Source organism: Phyllostomus hastatus, unplaced genomic scaffold, assembly GCF_019186645.2.
Source record: "Phyllostomus hastatus isolate PE091 unplaced genomic scaffold, TTU_PhHast_1.1 phas_contig_86, whole genome shotgun sequence".
Lineage (NCBI taxonomy): Eukaryota > Metazoa > Chordata > Mammalia > Chiroptera > Phyllostomidae > Phyllostomus > Phyllostomus hastatus.
The window spans coordinates 36,205,107-36,226,066 of record NW_025333977.1 but is presented as its reverse complement, the minus strand read 5'-3'; the positions used below and the strand labels follow the sequence as shown (position 1 = coordinate 36,226,066).

The following is a 20,960-nucleotide window of genomic DNA, read 5'->3' as shown; positions in this document are numbered from 1 at the left end:
AGCATGTTTTCCTATACACATTATTCTCTTGGAAAAATCCACATATAACTTTGGACTCCCCCCAAACTTAACTAGTAATAGCCTACTGTTGACCAGAAGCCTTACTGATAACAGTCAATTAATAGATATTTTGTATATATTAAACTAAAGAAATGCTATTAAAAATCATAAGGAAGAAAAAATACATTCACAGTATTTGTTTAAAAATTTGCATGTAAGTGAACCCATACAGATCAAACCTGTATTATTCAAGAGTCAACTGTATTATGTCTTCTAAGCAATGAATACAGATATTTTTCCACTTATTTAAGTTTAATCTTTCCTAAATTTCACAAAGATTTTAATTTCAACTAAGAAAAAATAAAAGAAAATAATAGATATGTGAACAAACCAATCAAAGAATAAGAGAGAGAATCCAACCAGCTCTTGGAAAAACAGACATAATGACCACCTTCTTGAATCCAATGCCCTTCTCAGAAAGCCATCCTTTACCAGTTTTCAAGATACATTTCAGTTTACTTCTCACATCTTAAGCCATAAATTCTATCGTTCTTTCTCTTTTGCCCATCTGAGATGATGGACAGTGGTAGAGAGGTGATGCCAGAATGACAATTTCCATTCATACCCTTTCTCCTCCAGGAAAGGTGTCCTAACACAACCACAAACAGACCACCCTGATTCTGCCTTTTTTTCCTCTGCTTGCTGGCTGTAAGTTATGATTTACAAGTCACTATAAAAGTAGACTTCACCATGAACAGAGTTAAACATCATAACTTTTAGCTGTAACAGGCTGATGATGAGAAAAAGAGCTCTAAACTTAGAATATATGGAATATTAAGTCATCCAGGATGCTGTTTGTAAGAAGTGTTTCCTGGCTTTGACTGTCTTTGTAAGAATCAATTTAACATGTTGGCCATTTGGGAAATAAAACATTGCTTTGTGTAGGTTGGTAGCTGAGAAAGCCAAGAAGATTCCATATTGCTGAAAAGCTTAGCATCTCTAGCAATACCTGAGCAGTATCATCTTCCAGTATTTTCATGTAAGTGGTACAACATCAAGATGGAATTAGAAAAAAAATCAACATATCAAGTAAGGGCTAATGCACCTCACCACTCATACTTCAAACTCTCTGAAATACCACATTTCTTAAAAGTAACAAATAAGTATTCTACCTCTTTAGCCACTTTAAATGTTATATTTTATTTATATCACTTAATATGTTACTTTAATGGATCCACTGTTTACCATCAATATAAGCTACAAATCCATTTAGAGTTAAATTTTATTTTTCAAATAGTCTTAAGTTTACATATTTCAAGATGTTCACAGGCAACATATAAAATATATTTCCATTTAAAGAAGCATGAGTTAGAATGAAACAATTACTTTTGAAATGGCTTATAATTGGCATATCCTTATGATATATCAAATATCAGGTTGGGAGGCATCAGAAACCATGTGGTAGAGGAAGGAGGACATGAATCATAGGAACTCAAGCAGAGGCATACGATAATTCTGCAGATACTTTTTTTTCTGAAAAAAGGAAGCATATATCAATTCATCAGTCAGTAAGTACTTGTCTTCTATCATTGAATCTAATAACTTATCATATTGATCTTTGAATTACAAAACACTGCGTAACATAATGGCCCTCTCTTTTCAGCAGTACTGCAGAGGATACAGAAAAGAACTTGATGTTTATTTTTATTATCATAATAATGAGAGACTAGATATAATATTGAATTATAATCCAAGATAACATCTCAACCAAGTGCACTGCTTTCAAGTAATATAAGGCAATGAAGCACAAAGATGAAGCCAGACATTTTAGCTGCTGAATCAGTGGCTCCCATTAAGTTGCCCTTACAAAATTCATTTGCCTCAGCTCTGCTTCTATTTTATTGGTGCCTATACATGTTAATTATGGAAAAATAAGAAAATAGATATACTTTGTCATTCACTAACTCAATGTCAATGCAGACTGGATTCTCTAGCAGATTCTAAGGTGTGGATGCTTATGCCATTACTGAGTTTAATGACAGCAATTATTTATTTATTTAACAAGTATAAATTTGCATGCTTCTTATATGTCAGGAAACAAAAGATAATCTCGCCTTAAGAACCTCAGTCTGGTATTTATCACAATTATTTCTTCGCTGTTCAAGCTTAAGGCACTATACACTTTTATATTGTCTCTATGAGGTATGTACTGTGAGGTAAAATAATCAGAATTTTTATATTTGAGTTTTTTGCGACTCAGGACAACAAAACATAATCCAATTCCCTTTCTCCTGAACCCCAGTATGACAGCATAATTTAGGTGCATACTGGAGTTAGAGACCTGGAACCAAAGGGAGACAAGTGCTAAAACGCCCCAGTGTCCCTGTCTTCACGTGCCCCTGAGAGCAGCACCTGCTGGCTCAATGGCAGCTCATGCCCGACGTGCGTCTTTCATTTCAGTAAAACTCCAGTGCACAGTTTTATAAGGAATGTGTAGGCTCAAGTCATGAAACGTGACTACTTAAAGTTTCATATTTGTAATTAATATATTCACTGAAAGGCAATCTATAACCTTCCATGGGGTGAAAAGAACCTTAGCAGTTATACGCCAATGTGATACTTTGTGTGGAGGGCAGACCAGTTACTCACTGTGACAACTGGTGAAATCTAGGATTGGTTATTAACCACCTTCGGTGTTCTGTCCACAGAGATCTCTGTCATTCTCATTATGCTTTAATCTAGCTACACGGCATTTACAAGTGGGTGTCAAAACAGACAAAACAATGACAACATCTTATCTGAGATATGGCTTTTTCTCTTAAAACCTAATACTCATGTGTGTTTGCCATAGCAAAGTGTAATCATCTTGAGTAAACAATATATAGCTGGATTTGTATTTTACTGTTTATTTTCTTCTTAAATTAAAAAAAAAAAAGAAATGTAGAACCATGGGGTTTCAGATGAAGGCTACTACCAAAATAGATAATTAAACAGTGGGAGAGGAAGAAAGAATAGGGAAACCAGTCCTGACAAGAAAGCTCTCTAATTTTGCAAATGCGATTTGGGCTTCTGCATGGACATAGAACTAATTATTTCCCCTAAGATGCTGTTATAAAATGAAGAAGCTCAACAGGCAGCTTTGTGCGTTTCTTTTAAACCCATGCCTGAATTGAGTGATTCAATGGAATGTAACCGAGTCATCTCTGACTCAAGGTCTTGCAAACAAATCAGAGCTAAAGGCTACCACAGGGACCATGACCAGAGTACCAAAGAAGATGCCCCCACCTCTCCCCAGGCTCCAGTAGAGCTGGTTTCTCCAAGGTAGTCAGCAGCAGCTGCCTGCTCAGCTCCCTCCCACATTACTGCTGGGAGCTAACCTACACCATATACACTGAGCACACTCTTATGAGTGGAGCACATGATATGGATATTTTTGTGGAAAACTTTTGTAAAGGTGCAATCCAAGGTAGATTTGCAGCATAAATTCCATTCTGGAAATGCTACATTCAAAACAAAGATTTAGTTAATTTTATTATGCTCATCATATATGACAAACACAATCATCATCTTCTAAAAAAGGAGGGGGTATAAATGTTGTGATGCAATTATATATAATCTAAAAATTAATCACCCTTCACCAAACTCATGGCTTGCAACTGAGTCAGCTCACCAGTCCTCCACCTCCACCTCATTGTTATTTAACTGCTGAAGTTTTCTGGCAGGTCCAGACCAATTCAAAATCACCAAGATCTTCTATACATGAGCATTGAAAGAATGAGGTCCTTTTTTCTTAAAACAGTACCTTTGCACATTTCATTTTGCTGTTCTTCAGTTGGTCTCTTATATATGAGCTTTCTGCAAGGTGCCAGCTTTTACCACGGCTGTCAGAGAAAGCTATCAGTAAGCAGACGATATAGGTACATTAACAAATCCATCTTTTCCCAACAAATCATGGTGTGCTCCTAAATTTTTCCCAGAAGCATGCAAGAAGAGGAAGAAGATGACACTATCCACACCTATTTTCAACAGCATAAGACCCAGTTCCCATCTCATTGACCAAGAAGCAGACAGAGAACCAGCAAGGTCCCAATCTGGAGGCATAGTCTGCCTCCATCTCGCTGCTCAGTGCCAGCATGTCGCAGCTTCCCCTCCCATCAGCCTACATGTTTGGGTTGCACTAAATAATATGAAATATTAAAAATTTAATTACTAATTAATCTCCCCTGCAGCTGCTCAGGACTTTTGCAAGCTAGAACAGGTAGCACAAGGGAACAGAAGATCCACGGCACCACAGACTCCACCCTGATTATGCTGCCTGCGAGCACTCGGGCCACGCACATTCCTAATGAAAAGCCTCCCATACAATGCACACACACCTGACACAATTTCTCAGGTTGCCTCAGAGGTCGTTTCCCTATGAAAGGAACTCAGTGTGGGAACATTTGAGATTGTAGTTAAAGACACTGTACATGGTGCCCAAATAGAATTCATGTGCTAAGCTTCCAAACAGACTAAAAAATTACAATACTTTTTAAATGCTTCAAGTGAGGAAGACAATTTCAGCATTTATAGTGTAACCAGCATTCCAAAAAGATAAGCCCCAAGCTTTCAAAGGCCTGAAGCTTTAAAGCAAGCTCCTGACTCAAGCTAATAATCCCAAAACAAAATGGGAAGTATTGAGTGACTTACCGCTTAAAGCCAACATCTTATTTCTTATAACACTAGAGCAATATGGTTTTTCTGCAAAGGGGAATAATTGTAGTTACCATGCCCATTTTAGAAATAAATGAAGCTCAGACTGGTGATGTGCACAGGTTACACAAATGGAGCTCTTTATACCTTATTTAAAATTTCCTAAAGTAGTTAGCCCTGAACCCATTGTAACCAGAACACTATCACCTCTAAATTCCTCCTCTTGCTATGATAGTTCTTGGGTATCCAGAGAGCTACATAAGTACTACATGCACATGATTGCATCTGCCCATCCCCTTTGCATTCCATATACCCTGTATGGCATTTGAACTAACACGTCCTTCAAACAAGACATTCACTTTTGGCCATGACTGGTGTGGCTCAGTGGATTAGGTGTCATCCTGCAAACCTAAAGGTCACAGGTTCAATCCCTGGTCAGAGCACATGCCCAGGCTGCAGGCCAGGCCCTTGGTTGGGAGCATTCAACAGGCAATCAATCTATGTTTCTTTCATACACCGATGTTTCTTGGCCTCTCTTTCCCGCTTCTTTCCCATCTCTCTAAAAATAAGTAAATAAAATCTTTAAAAAAAAAGTAGTTTGCTTTCAATATTTCTTGCCTTTCCCATGACATAGCCAAGTACACTCACAGGCTCTCTGCTCTGTGAAGTCCTCCCTGATACTTCCCTAGAAAAGTATAAAGTGTAATGTCGACATTCCTATTTTTTCCCTACAATTTCGACATCTGGAGAGTCACACGATAACCTAAAGTAGCACAATGAAGCCCTTCTTTTGTGGCCTTTTGAACTGCCTGTGTTTGTCTCCTCTCTCAGAGTAAAAATTACTCTACTGGGATGTCCACACTTTGGTGCCTCTGCGCCACAATGGAAGAAGAAGAGTTGTCTTGGGCCACATGTTAAATGCATTGTCACACATAATCATAAAAAAAAGTCCCATAATATTCTAAGTAAATTTATGAATTTGTGTTGGGCCACATTCACAGCCATCCTGAGGCCCACAGGTCAGGTTGGACCCCCTGCTATAGAGCAGGACATGTTGATACTATTATGTTTCTAATGACTGATCTACAGTGGGATCTCAATAAATGTTAGGTAAATGAATGAAAATGTGAAAATAAGCCACATTTCCCAAGTAAAAAATGTGAATAAGTAAGTGAACAGAATTAAGCTGGGAAATCTCAAAGTAGAAAAATGCTCCTTTAGAAAAGAGAAGAAAAATGCCCTATAAAATCTATTTTCAAGTACTCAGACATTTTTCAAAGTTGTTACATGAATAAAGCTCCTTTAGACCTCTAGCTGTACAAACATTCCACATATGTTATTATTTTCCCCTAGATCCATTAGTCAAAGCAGCCTTACAAAGGTGATTCAGAGGTAGCTTTGGGAAAGCACACACTTGAATAATGAGAAGTCATAGACCTACTAGCCTACTTGAAGTAGTCAGGTGATTCAAAGGGTTTTGTAATTTGCTTTGGATCAAAAATAAAAACATCAAAGTCAGACATTAACAGTCTACATTTCTAGGACTTTTCAAGTACCTTTTAATTACAACACAGCACAATCTACTACAGACATCATCTTTTTTTGGCACATATTTTTAATATTTTAGGTGTGTGATTATCATTCTCACGGCATATAATTATGTTAACCAATAAATACTAACACATCTAATTCAGTCTACCAGACTGAAGATATGCAGAAGAATGAGTAGCTCCCAATTAACTCTTGCTTTTCTAAATTAGAATAAGAAAAAGAGCTAGAAAGTCTCACTTTCATTTCTGAATGGAACAAGCTCATCAAAAATACATTTTTATATTAATTCTCAACTTCCTCTATTTAAGGGTTATCATTATTAGTGTTTTAAACATTCTGAATGTTTTTCTTTTTATGTGAAAACCTCAAGGGACACTGTTACTCATTTGACTTTTTCATAGATTTTTGTCATTAATAAAAACATTTTTAAAATACTGACATCCTCAATATGGTCCTGGAACTTAAAATCAAACACAGGTGTAAATTCAGGGTCCAGCTGTGATCACATTACAGTCATATGTCCTAAAACTAATCACTTATCTGCTAAGTTTTAGTTTCCTTATCTACAAAATAAACACATCATTAGTATCTCAGAGTTGAGACAACTATGTCTTACTCAAGTGAGAATATGTGTGAAAGTGCTTTACAATCACTAAAGCACTGTACAAATATCAGTGATTATGAGTTTGTATGTACAATAAGATTGTGTAAACAAAAATACAGCTACTGAATAAATGCATTAAAATGCAGAGGTTTGAAGCCCTGGCTGGCATATCTCAGTGGATTGAGCGCAGGTTCGATTCCCAGTCAGGGCACATGCCTGGGTTGCGGGTCATGGCCCCCAGCAACCGCACATTGATGTTTCTCTCTCTCTCTCTTTCTCCCTCCATTCCCTCTCTAAAAATAAATAGATAAATAAATCTTAAAAATAAATAAATAAATAAAATGCAGAGGTTTATGGGAGGTGTATGTAGACATAGCATTAAGGAATGAAGGTTATATTAATCAAAATCCTCTAAGCAAAAGCTTCCCAGTATATATCAAGGTATAAAAATTGAGAAAAAAAGATTAATCAAAAACCCTATTTTCCCCATTTTTAAAAAGGCAGAGTCATAGAGAGATGATTTCAGTAGCAAACTCCATGGCCTTGCCGTCTGAGAAACTGAGCTTGAGGCACATGCTGGAGTGGAACAGAAAAAATGCCTAACATCACACCGTGGTCAGAAGCTGTGAAGCAACCAAGGCTTGCTGGAGAATTTCTGACCTGGGCCCATCCTCCAGCATCTTTCCAGAGTTCATCTTGCTTACCATTTTCCTTTTTTGGAATGAAATTTAGCTTTCCCCTGCTTGAGAACCTCCCACTATTCCCTATTATCTATCAAAGACAAGCCAAAATCTGAATCTGGCATTCAACTTTCCACCGGCTGTCCATAGGAAACCTCACTCCTATAGCCACTTTACGCCTTCAGTGGCCTCGTCCACAGCCACCTGGCCGCCTGCACATTTCTCCTCTATGGCTCAGGCCATTCTCCATCATTGCATCCATCATAATCCCCATCCTGCAATCTGAATACACAAGTCTTCTGATAAATCCTCTCAAATTCTGTCACCTTCAAAAGCATCTGTTATTGTCTTCCTTATGTTTCTGCAATATCTGCCATAGTTGAACTTACAATATTCTGGGCTCCTAGAAGATGACGATGGGGCCCTATATATTTCCCATTCAACCATCCACTTTTATTCTCCTATCTGTTACCCCAAAAGATCACAGTGCCTGCTGCATACCTGCAGCTCAGCATGTTTACCAAAATTAAGTGCATTTGCACTGCCAACAGGTCTGGTTGGGTCAAGGGCAAAGACAGCTAAGGAAGAGCTAAGCTCTCATGTGTTTTGCTTGTGCCCTCACATAGCAGACAGTCTCATTATATGTCTAGGAAAGGCAGTGGGGATGTGTCTAAAGAGGAAAGCACTGCCACCCTATGTGCAGTTCAGTGTTGAAATGACTGACAGTGGAGAAGCAGGGCTGGTTTTTAATTCATGAAAGAAACCATTGTGAATACAGGAACTGCTGTTCAAGAACTGAGTGAAACTCAGCATACCTTATGCACTGTCACTTTGTCAAGCAAGCATCACGCAAGTCTAACAACACGGTGACAATAGTGCCAGGCCAATGTTTGCATCTAGAGTTCTGCTGAATGCCTTCTGAGGACCTAGAGTCCTGAAAATCCACTTGCCATTACTGTGTGAAGATCAGAGAGAGACAGGAAGTGGCCACTAGCAATGGAATCTCAGCTTCTGAATGCAGATAGTATATGCCAATGCAGAAAAATAGCCAAGCAGCAAAGTAAGTTTACAAAAATGCATATATAAACTGGTAATGTGGCACCATCTACACTGAAAAAATATAGATTAATGGTTATCACAAAATTCTGGTGAGACTGAGGAGAAATTGCTATATTCAAATTGCCAATGTAAGCTATTCACAACCTTTGGAAAGAAAAATAAAGAAAGTGGTCATATTCCTCGATGTAGAAATCTCACTCTTTGGAATCTGAGACAGGGAAGTAGTTCCAAAGAAAATACCCATGAATATATCTTTCGTAGCATTACATACACCCAGGACCAAAAAATGGAAGCCCACCTCACATATCCAACATAAAGAATTTCTTCACAAAAGACCTGGCCCTCGCCTTGCCTTACCTTTAACGTACTCATGCTAAAGTCTATTTGTGAAAACTGTAACAACATGCAACAAAATATCCACATACTGGAAGCCAGAAAAAGAGACAGGCAATAAAAGAAGTTTAATTTTCATTCATATAATGCTTTTCTATAATGTTGTTGTAGTAATTTAAAGAGAAATTAATAAAATTAATTTTAAAAATTTCTGTTAACCTATGTAAATGATAAATAAAAAGACAAATAGACTATTGACTCTGAGAAGATAAAAAACAATGGAAGGGTTAGAAGCAGCAGCTTGTCCTTTCAGCTCAGTGTCAGCTCTTTGCAGCTGGCAACGTGGAGACCTTGCTGGGCAGCTCTTACCTGGGGAGGCCGAGGCTTGTAGGGCGAGCTGCTCTCAAGGTCAGCCAAGATGCTAGTCAGTGAGTCAATCTCCGCGTCCAGGCTGGAACGTCTCTCCTCGAGGGTCTTGCCTCCAGGATTTCCCTGCCAGAAGCAACACAGACATGTTCAGAAAGGAAATTGGCAGTATCTACTGCATTCAATCTGACTTCAAATTTTTCAAGTTCTAGTGTGGACTTGTCCAAGGTTTTCTGCATCTTTTTTTCCACTTCTTATAAAGTTTCAGTGAGGTAATCTGAGGTAGAATTATCCCTTTTTGACAAATAAGAAAACTCAGAAGTACAAGGTGATTTTCCTAAGACCACATGCTTATTTTTTGATGAGTATAAAAATAAAACTAAATGTCTCCATCCTGTACTCAAGGATCAGGTCCACCTGGAAAGGTATTACAAGTTCTTTGTGTTCAAAATCACTGCTTAGAATGATGGCATTTTAGCTGGAACAGAAGGGCAAAGGTGGGAGAGAGGAATCGGTGGGGGATCAGTGGACATTAGTTGTCTCTGTGACGGAGATGGCAAGTCCTGATCAACAAGTCTACAATGAACTGAACGTGACTGCTCAGGGTTCTGGCCGAGGGGCTGGCATAGGAAACATGTGGCGGTGGTCCCTGATCTGGAAGCTATGGCTTAGTGGATTTCATATTTCAATACCCCATGTTATCAGAAGCACCAACTTCTACCTACACTCAGAATCAATGAGAGATGAGTAGAAGACAATACTACAAGGGCATCATGGGCACTGTGAGACAGTTCAGAAAAACAAACAGTTTTCCTATAGCATAAGGCAAGAGAATAATAAAGTGAGGTGGCCCTTTTACAAAGTAATAATGATCATGGATTTTAATGGGAGTGTCTCTTAAGACTCCAATAAGAAACCAAAATGCATCAGCAGCAAGATGCAACAGAAATCATGGGAAGTGAGTATAAACTAATCAATGCTATTGAATTTGTCTAAGGAAATTAGATATCACGATACTATCTGGAAAAAGGTTAGAAAAAGCATTTGCCAAGAAACCAGAATATCCTCGGCTAAAACAAAAAATAGGATACCGTGACAAGCTAGCATCAAACCTTATAGTCCTCTAAGTATATTTATCTTTCTCATATATAGGCTGTATCAGGCAATGATAACATAATAGAATTGTCTATTAAGACCGGTAGTTCCTCTCCTCTCCAAACCACCTTCCTTGCATCTTACAACTTATTTATATCTCTATCAGACAGCACTAAGGGGATTTGGTACATCAGCCTCTTGTGAATTTAGCAAGCATGAGTTAATCCCTGTGGATTTGATCAAACCCAGGCACACTGAACACCAAAGTCTATGAAGCTGTGGCCCAGGAGTACTTTGACCTTTGCAGCCAAACCCGATGACTGCTGCCTGGCCCAGGGGCAGCTGGAATCCCTCTTTTTGAGACTTCTTGAACAATGGGTATCTTTTATCACATCATCTAAAGCAGGCTTCTCATCATTTTCTCCTTCAGAATGTATTTCCATGACCTCTTTATGGCACTTGATCCCTTCATCTGTTTTTTCTTATAATATCCATCATGATCTAACATTACCATTTATGTATATTTGTCTATCACCATTCTCTCCTAGTGGAATGTAAGCTTCATGAAGATAAGGACTTTGTCAGTTCTGCTCTCCCTGATTCCCCAGAATCTTGCTGAGAACCTGACCCATGGAAATGTTCAGTAAATATGTTCAAATACATAAATGAATGGATAATGACAGACACTGCCATAGGTCCAGACAGTAACCTTTTCATATCAATATCTTTTGGGTACAAACAGCCAAAGATACAATAAGAGGAGTGGATGCTCTAGTTAAGAAGGTACATATTATGTTAGGTTATAGAAGAGGAACCAAAAGGCTCAGTGTGCATTTGCATGCACACGTGTGTGCGTTTATGTATTTCACATTGTGTGGCCCAGATTTGAAGGTTGCCTTTATCAAAAATAAGAGATTTTCCTCAACTCTGTTGCCATAGCCAAAAATGAAAATACATATATACATACATACATACATATGTACATGTTGATTGTGTTTTCTCAGAGCCTGAAGGGACAGTGGGTCTCATGAGTAAAGACAATGGAAGGGAAGTTTGAATGTGGAAGAGGAGGAGTGGGAAGGGCTGGGGAGAGAAATGGGGGGAAATGGGGACAACTGTAATTAAACAACAATAAAAAGAATTTAAAAAAAGAACAGTGGGGCTTTGCCCTAGAAGCAGATGTTTTGAAAATGCTAATCCATCTATCAAAAGCAATCTCATCTTTATCCTATTGAATGTTAATAACTATGAGATACTGTGGTATTACTAAGAAGAAAATCTCTTACACAATTAGAATCCTTGTGAATACTGACACTGGGTCCTGGTACAAAAAAAAGAAAGGGAGGACATCGCTGTTATGGAAGGTAACTGAGCAATGTGGGAACCTGTTCTTTTACACATAGATATAAAACATTACAATAACTATGAGTTTGGTAAATGTATTTCCATTTACTCACAGAAAGCACAATATATTAGTAAGAGAGGTGGGTTGCAGTCTGATTAAATTCTTTCCTGGGCCATACTTTCCTCATATATAAAACAAGGAGAATGGCACCTGCCATATCAAAGTCAGAGGAATATTAAAAGATTCAGAAAAAAAATGGATGGGAAAATACTTTGTAAATTATAAAGTGCTATAATTATGATAATTTTCATAAATAGCATTAATTATAGCAACCAGTAACTATAAATTAATATGAATAATACAACTATTGTTAATTATTCTTCTTCTTAAGGGAAGCATCATTCATTAAGTGTTCTCTGCGGTATCAATAAAGAGACAGGATTTAATAAGGACTACCACATCTCTGCTCTAGCAGAAAGTACATCAACTGCCCATGCCCTAAGTCACTGGGATATCTAACCACAAAGATTCAAAATCATGGAATTACCCTGAGCTATACAATGAAACAAGTAATTATACAGCACACAACTAGCCTGTGCACGCCAGACTTCAATTGGTATCAAGTCGCTTTATTCTCCCATCCCTCTAAGTTGCAGCTCCTCCTCATTGTTAGTTTCTCATATTAGGTGGATGCAATTGAACAAGTTCCAGCCTAATGCTGTGGGATTTTATACCAAGACCCCCTTTGTTGCCTTACCTGAGCTTCTGATAAAAACTGTGCTCCTACGTTTATTTCAATCCTCATTATGGATTACAATAAGCCTCCTTAACACTATAGAGTCTATTTTGTTTTATGTCTCAGTTCAAATAATTGAAGTACTCCCAAGGCCACTAACAACCTTTCTCTGAAATGCTCATCTAACTCTCTCAGTACCTCTAGATTCAAGGACTGTCTTGTTACTCTCAACATTTTATACTAGATACCAGAGGCCGTAGCCTCATAACCAGCTAACAGAATCCTACACAGATACCATTGTGTCTTCTCCTTAACTCCTCATTACTGTAGCTTTACCAGTCACCTGAAGGCTAAATGACCTGCCTGACGCCAAATAACAATAAGGAAGTTTCTGCTGACACTTTGCCTAATGCTTTTTCTAAACATCATATAATCTCTTATATATTGGCAATTGTAATGACAACAATTCTCACATTCTTCAACCATAACTAGAGAGATGCCATTGTCTGGTTGAGGTTCTGCAAAAAAATTAAAGCCTATTACAAAGACTTGCATGCAGATCCCATGAAGCAGTAGTGAAGGACTGGAAGAGATAAGCAGGGGAAGAGGGAAAGCCAGTTCAAAGGTGCTGTATTGAGCTGATAACAGTGTAGGCAAGTAGGTCTCCATTCTCCTGAAAGCCCTCTGAGGAGTCCGATAAAATGTGGGACGTAGAACAAATTACCTATCCCCAGGCTCCAGTTCTCCATGGGCTCACAGTTGCCTGTGGGGCTGTAAACTCCCTCATACTCATCCCAAGAAATGGAGTGGTGACAAAGAAGCTCCAGGACAGAAACTGAGAGAAAGGTATGGAGACCGAGGCAAGGTGCTGCCGGGTCATACCCATGCAGAAGTGGTGGCTGTAGCGATGGCTGGTGCTTGGAGATGCAACTAGAGGATAAGAGGTGAGGTACAAAAGATGTCCTTTTACTAATGCATATGAGTAAGTCATTCATAAGATATTTTCTAGAAGATAATTAGTCTTATTCACTCAATAACTATGTATATGATAAGAGCTTACCAAACCACAATTGGGCTTCTTATAACTTGGAAAGTCAAAAATTTTAGTTCCACTAGAAGAATTATAGGGTGATGATACCCTGATTGTAAATTAATAGAGACAGACTTTAAGCCAGAGTGCAGAACCAAAACGTATAGCTTGCCAGGCCATTTCCAAGAGTCTGACTTTAGGTGGGTCATGTTTTAGCCAACATTTGCAAATCTATTAACTACTAGTGACAGTCACGGAGAACTAGCCATGATTTATGAGTGTCCATTTATATTTATTTATGCATTTTTATATCCAAATACCTTATTAAAAAAGGAATTAAACTCAGAGAAAAGTTGAACAGAGAAAATGAACTTCACCCAAAAACCCTGTACCCAGATTCATCAATGGTCAACACTTGGTTCTCTTTCTTTTCCTCTCCCGCCTTCTCCCTTTCTCTCTCAAATAACAAACAGAAGATAGGTGTAACCACTCAGAGGAGTTTGATCATTTTTAAGGCTATGCGAAAATTCTACATCTTATATGTAAAAGATTCATTGAATGCAATGAGGTTAAAAGCTTACAAATAACTACCTTCCAATAAAGAAAAAAAAAAAAAAGCAAATGAATTGGAGTTAAGCAGCAAGAGAGGACTAAGATCTTCTCCAACTTGACTCTGATGCAAATTTCCAGAAACATGGCAAAAGGTGGATGTTGCATGGTGGGGGGGAGGGGGGCCTGAGTGTGTGTTCAAAATAGCAAAATCTACCTTTTGTCAATATATGTAAAAGTATATGTTCTGTTTGTTAAAACACTTAGAGCATTTGAAAAAAGTTGCAGACACTTCCCTTCCATATACTTCAGCTTGCATTCCTAAGAACACTTAATGTCTTGATATCATTCTCACATCCAAGATATTTAACGTGGTGTATTGCTATCTAATAGGCATGCATGCTCACATTTCACCAGCCATCTAGCAATGTCCTTTATCTACTGTTAATTCCCATAATCTAATCAAAGATCACACACTGAGATGACAGGTCTTTTTAGCCTCTTTTAATGTTTGTTTTTAATGAACCTAACTTTTAAAAGAAATTTAAGCCAAGTGTCTTATAAATAGTTCAATAAGCTGGCTTTGTCTAAGGATGGGATTCAGGTTAAACAAGTGTGGCAGGGCCCCCACAGCACGTGATGCTGTGACCTTCCCACCGCATCACATCATGAAGCTGATGAGGTCAGTTTGGCCCAGTTAGGTGACGTCAGGTATGATAACTTGATTAAGGAAGAGTCCATCAGATTTCTCCATTGCTCAAGTGTCCTCCTCCTTTTAAATCAATAAATTATCTGTGAGACTCTGCTAATATTCCACTTATCAAGAACCTTTCAGCCAATGGTTTTTGTATCTGTAGATGATCTTCCCCAGAACTGATCACTGCATTGATGGATGAAAAATTGGGAGAGTACTCACCATTAATGAATGGAAATTAATGGATCTTGTTTAGCATAATAACAATTTATTCATTAAGAATTTATTCCACCCTGGCTGTTGTGGCTCAGTGGATTGAGTGCCAGCCTTTGAACTAAAGGGTCACTGGTTTGATTACCAGTCAGGGCACATTGCCTGGGTTGTAGGCCACGTCCCCAGTTGGAGGCATGTGAGGGGCAACCACACATCGATGTTTCTCTTCCTTTATCCCTCCTTACTCCTCTGTCTAAAAATAAACATAAAATCTTTAAAAAGAGAGAATTCATTCCCATTTTGAGGTAGGGGGATAGGACTAACTGCAAAATCTTCTGCTATGAAAGACTTTGATGGCAGGCTTTCAAATGATCTAATGATCTAATGATCAAATCAACCTTGTTAAAAAGTGAGCTCTTAATTCAGGCTATTAAAAGAAACAGTCAAGGGTAATGGTCTACTTAATGAAGAACTAATCTCTGCCTGAGGAAACTCACATCCCAGAATCAGAGCCAATAACCTGCGAAACACTCAAAATATGCATGAGCCTGACCACCTACCTCATTAACAACCCTCAGAAACTTGGGTGGGGCTGAGCAGTGGCAATCACAGTGACCCAGCACAGACGGGATCTGAGAGCCAAGATCTGTATGTCCTGGCTCAAATCACCCCTGAGAAAGAGACCAAATAACTAGAATGAACACTTGATATGAGAAGGATTTTTAAATTCTGTTTCACAAAACTCAAAAATTTCCTCTAGACCCTACATGTGACACCAGGGAACTGCCAGTTCCTACCCAATCACAGGCTTTTTTTTGTGATTCATTAGAAGAGAAGCTTTCACTGATAGCTCACCTTAGGGAAACCTAGAAGGTTACTACCCCAAACAGTACATTCATTTTACATCTAAGTTTGATTTTCTTTTCCATGGTATTATTTAAGCATTAATAATGCAACACAAATTTCATTTCATTTTTATTTTTCTTTTATGGTAAATAAAGTTCATAATCCATTTGTTCTAATATTAGTTAAAAAAAACAAACAGAAAGAACTTGGTGATAACAAAAAGGATACCAAAAACCTATATTATTTATAAGCAACACAAAACTAAATATATATCTATTTATCATTTATCTATCATCCCTCTACCCTTAAAGGAGCTAAGGTAATAATCAATACATTTCTTTGTTTGTGATCTTTCTATTATATTTTCCACCTAAAGCACAGTTCACACAAAAATAGTAGAGGTAAAGGTTCTGAAGTCAGACTCGTAGAAATTTAAAACCTGGATCTGCCAGTCACCAGTTCTGTGACCTTAAGCAACTCACCTAAGCTCTCTGGGTCTCAGTTCTTCATGATCTTGTTGTAAGGATTGAGCAAATCCATACATGTCAAATACTGTTCACATAATAAGTATTTGATAAATGTTAGCTAGTCAATTGTTGACGACTATAGTATCAAAAGAAATGGTTTGGCTGACATAGTAAGTCAATTGAATACATAAGTTTTAAAAATATTTTGATTCCAAGTTAAAATCTGAAGTTGGAGGCTTCAGTTAAATGGGACTCCTGTGCTTCTTAACACATGTAAGGATGCTAAGAATTAACTGTGAAGGATATAATTCTAATCAGCAGTTCTTAAACTTTAGCCTTCTTGTAACCACCTAGAAAGAATGTTAAAACACAGATTACAGGATCCCACCCAGAGTTTCTGATTATCTAGATCTTATATTTCTAACAACTTCCCACAAAATGCTGAGAGTGCTGGTCTGAGGATTATACACAGAGAAACACTGTTCTAAGTTAATTTCACAATGAACATTTAAAAGGGTAAGTGTGTCTGAACATGTGTATGTATGTGTGTATGTATGAACAGAAGTGAATTTATCTTATAAACAACCTACGTTGTGTTATATGGTTAATGAAGCCATAAAAATACCAACAGACAATCCAAATAGTGAGGTAAGAGAGATTTGGATTAAAATAAAGTGAAAACAGTAGCATTGCTGCTTAATATGGCCCCCATGCTATTATAATAATAATATGAGAACCCTCATCACACTGATTCAGGAAATGTCAAGTTGAGACAGGCAGCATTTGGCAGTGAGAGTTACAGAAATGATGACCTGTAGATTCTAGTAGAAATGTGACTTTTCTGAATGAGACTCAATATGTTAAAGAGAAAAAAGTGTTTTAGTTCATGCTGACTTATGAATCCCCCTTCCTGCTCATTCGGTTGTAGGACTTACCTTTCCAAACCCCACTTACCTGTCTTACTCTCCTCTATGAGACATTACTGATAACCCAACTGATTGCTAGCTCAGTCCTCTTTGTCTAATTCTTTAGAATAGCAAGGTTCATAGGGAACTCTCTTGTGAGTGTGTGTAAATAGCTCTTCTCCCATGCTTCTCTGTGAAATTGTGTAAGTAGTATGCAGTCTAAAGTAAGCATGATTCACACCTCAAGAAATGTGGTATACTGGATAATACCACTTTCACATCTGCCTAGTGATATCAAATACACCATGTTCTTTGAGACTCTTTGTAAAACTATGCAGAGGATACAGAGATTTAAATATTGGGTTGGCTAAAAAGTTTGTTTGTTTATTTGTCTGTTTTTTTTCCATAAGATGACTATAGTAGTGCTTAGTTGAATTTAATTTAATTCAAAACAACTTTGTTAGATTGTATTGTGACAGCTGTCATATCAGCGTGCATAAAAAAAAACTTACCAACACTGGTGAATTTTTATGTAGTCATTTTAATATTAAAGATGGAAAAAATATGCAACATCTTTGGCATATCATGCTTTATTATTTTGAAAAGTAGAAATGCAATTGGAATGCAAAACAAAGATTTGTGCAATGTATGGAGAAGGTGCTGTGACTGATCGAATCTGTCAAAAGTGGTCTGCAAAGTTTCATGCTGGAGATTTCTCACTGGGCGATACTCCACAGTCAGGTACACCAGCTGAAGTTGATAGCAATCAAATCGAGAAATTGATTGAGAATAAAATATACCAAGCAGGAGACAGCCAACATACTTAAAATATCCAAATCAATAAAGTAATGGATAAAAATAAATAATGTGTTTTTTATTTTATGGAAAAAACCATATGGATTTTTTGGCCAAGCCAATACAAAAACTATTCCCTTCCCTATGAAACTTATAATCTAATGGCTGACAGAAATACAATCACACATTTCCAATGCACAAAAATGAGCTAAAACTTTGAGGCTCATTGTTAAATGAGAAGATTCATTTACCCCACAGGTTAAGGGCAGTGGGATAGGTGCCTCAAAATGCCATCTTTGGAACAAACATCCCTGGTAGAGATAACGTGCTAATAATTTGAAGTGGAATAATAGCTTGACAACTGGGAACAGAACATTGAATAAAAAGAAAATGAGGTAACAACAGGAGACAAAGAGAGTTTTCCATGGTACGAGTATATTTGCAAAAAAGAAAACATCAAGATAAAACCTAAACACTTGACTTGATATGTGCCTCCATTTTTTTTCTTCATGCTCCCTGTCATTCATCCTTTTCAGCCCTAACACACTCTCCCAAAATTGGAAATGTTCAGCAAACCCACATCTCTTTAAAGGAAATGGTCTTACCCCCAGCCCTCATTGCCAAGAGAGCCATGTTTTGAACCACGTGATGCTACTTCAAAACACTGTGGCCCACAGAAGAAAGGCTGGACATGTATGTGACCAAAGGTGCATAAAGAGGCTGGTGAACTTAGATGCCAGCCTATGACCCCCCCAAAAAACCCAAACAAACAAACAAAACCAAACACTAGGCAAATAAACCTTCGCTTTTAAATCTGAACTAAGGAGCATGTAACAATACCATCACAAGGGTGAACAGCAATCAATGATAATGAAAAAAGATCATGGTCATGGCTAATTATTAATAATCAAAACATATAAGGAGATGAGAACCCAATTATCAGAGAGAGGAGAAAAGGGGACATGCAAATAATAAAGAAGCAGAAGATCAGAGAGGAGAGAGAAGGAAGGGAGAAAAAGGGAATAAGAAGGAGAGAGAGATGGCCCCATCCTTGAGCCTTCAGATGCCAGATCACATCCATGTGGGTCCTTAGGATAAACTCGTCCCATGGAGATAGCGAGAGGGGCCTCCGTTCCACAGTCTCCTCACTGACACAGGCAGTGCGAGACCCACTCATCCCCAGAGATGTCAGCACAGAGCCAGCTCCACACGTGACACCATCAGGCTCTCATTTGCATTTCTGAATCTCAAGTTTTACTTGTACAAAATGAGGGATGTGAACCTGTCAAGTCTCCCGTTATTTTTTTTTTTGTCTTCATATTGTGTGAGTCTAAAACAGCATTTAACAACTGGCTTGTCACCATCTTTGCTGCCCATTTGCAACCAGATCCAAACACACTAAAACTGGAAAAATTCAGAATTTAAGACAACTCAGTTGCAGGTAAGGTCAAGGTCATAGTTCAGGCGGTGCTAGATTACACACAAGCAGCCTCACTGTTCACTGTCCTAGTCATACAAGAAAGCAAAAAATACCCCAAAAAACAAACAAAAACAAACAAACAAAGGTAACCTTCACTTTTCATTGTGTTTACCTACTCACTAAATTATTTCTACTAAAGTATAATCTTTACAAATTAAAAATTACATTGATAATACTCTACTAAAGTAGTCCCTTGCAATTAAAACCAAGGTCAATTTGCATAAAAACAATTAAATAATAATGTGGAAAAATACATATATTATCTACCTATCATAATATAAGAACCTTAAGATTAACCACAATAAGATTAATGATTTCAAAGTAAAATAGACATTTTGAAAGCAACATAACCACCTGGCAAAAAAAAAAAACAAAAACAAAAAACAATCATACATTAAAGCCCATGGTTTAAAAAATATAAAAACAGCCACTCTGGCTCAAGTACAAGCAAAGGAAGCCTACGAGTCCACCTACTTGGTCTTCCCCATTGCCTCCAATAACATCCCCTGGATATTTCTATAAAAAAGAGTTTGAACATCACTATTGCAGACTATTTAGACAAGCTATGGATGAAGAAACAGGATCCTAAAGAACACGTTGTTGGTCAGTCTACACACACAGTTTAGCAAACACTGTATCAAGCTGAAAGTACATCCAATTGAAATGTCTATAAGGACATATATAAAACCATCTTTATCACAAAAACATCTGCAGGAATGCTTTGCATAATGCAACTAACACAAAATAATTCTAGCAGAAGTTTTAAAAGGTAGAGAGCAAAAACAGTTTGGTTTTCCATTAAGAAAACATTAATGGAGGAAGGTAGAAAAATAGTAGTTTGAACCTACAAATTAAATACACTGACTAAAATATTTTTGGTCCACCCTTTAGGATGCAGTATAAAATAGATCATGCCAGAGATTTTTGTACTGATTTTGTTTTAAAATCTCAAGGAAAACAGTTTTCTTATTTTGCATTTTGATAATGCAGGGCCAGTGAGCTGGGGCATGATGAATTTCAGAAGCCACTTTCTCACATTCCTCATCAACATAATAGAAACAGCCAGAAGCAAGTGCTTGAAAACTTAGAAATTTGAGGTTAATTTGATATATCAGCTCGTCATCCTCAAACTGTTTTTGCTTGAATACCTTCATGACTTCTCGGAATGTCACCAAGACTGAAAAACAAAGAGAGTGTTCAGCTCCCTTGTCCAGCATTCCACAGGAAGCAGCCAGCACTATAAAGCAGGCATGCCCTCGTGGTGGAGAAGGGGTGAGAAATTTCTTCTTTACATTATTTACGTATTTATTTTTAGAGAGAGGAGAAGGGAAGGGGAAAGAAAGGGAGAGAAACATCAATTGGTTGCCTCTCGCACACCCCCCACCCAGGGACCTGGCCCACAACCCAGTCAAGTGCCCTGACCTGGAATCAAACTGGTAGTTTTCAGGTTGCAGGACGGTGCCTAACCTAATGAGCCACACCAGGAAGGGCAGGGGTGAGAAATTTCTTTAACATTTGTG

At 37.8% G+C, this 20,960-nt stretch overlaps 1 protein-coding gene across 8 annotated transcripts in view; it reads right to left on the bottom strand.

The window, feature by feature from the left end:
• The window catches only part of LOC123826937 (LIM domain containing preferred translocation partner in lipoma), a 634,789-nt gene that overhangs the window by 322,103 nt on the left and 291,726 nt on the right, over positions 1–20,960 (bottom strand). For all 8 annotated transcript variants that reach the window (XM_045851156.1, XM_045851152.1, XM_045851157.1 and 5 more), the window contains one exon: positions 9,289–9,411. In XM_045851156.1, the coding sequence (XP_045707112.1) occupies positions 9,289–9,411 (123 nt within the window). The remainder of the gene's footprint in view (positions 1–9,288; positions 9,412–20,960) is intronic.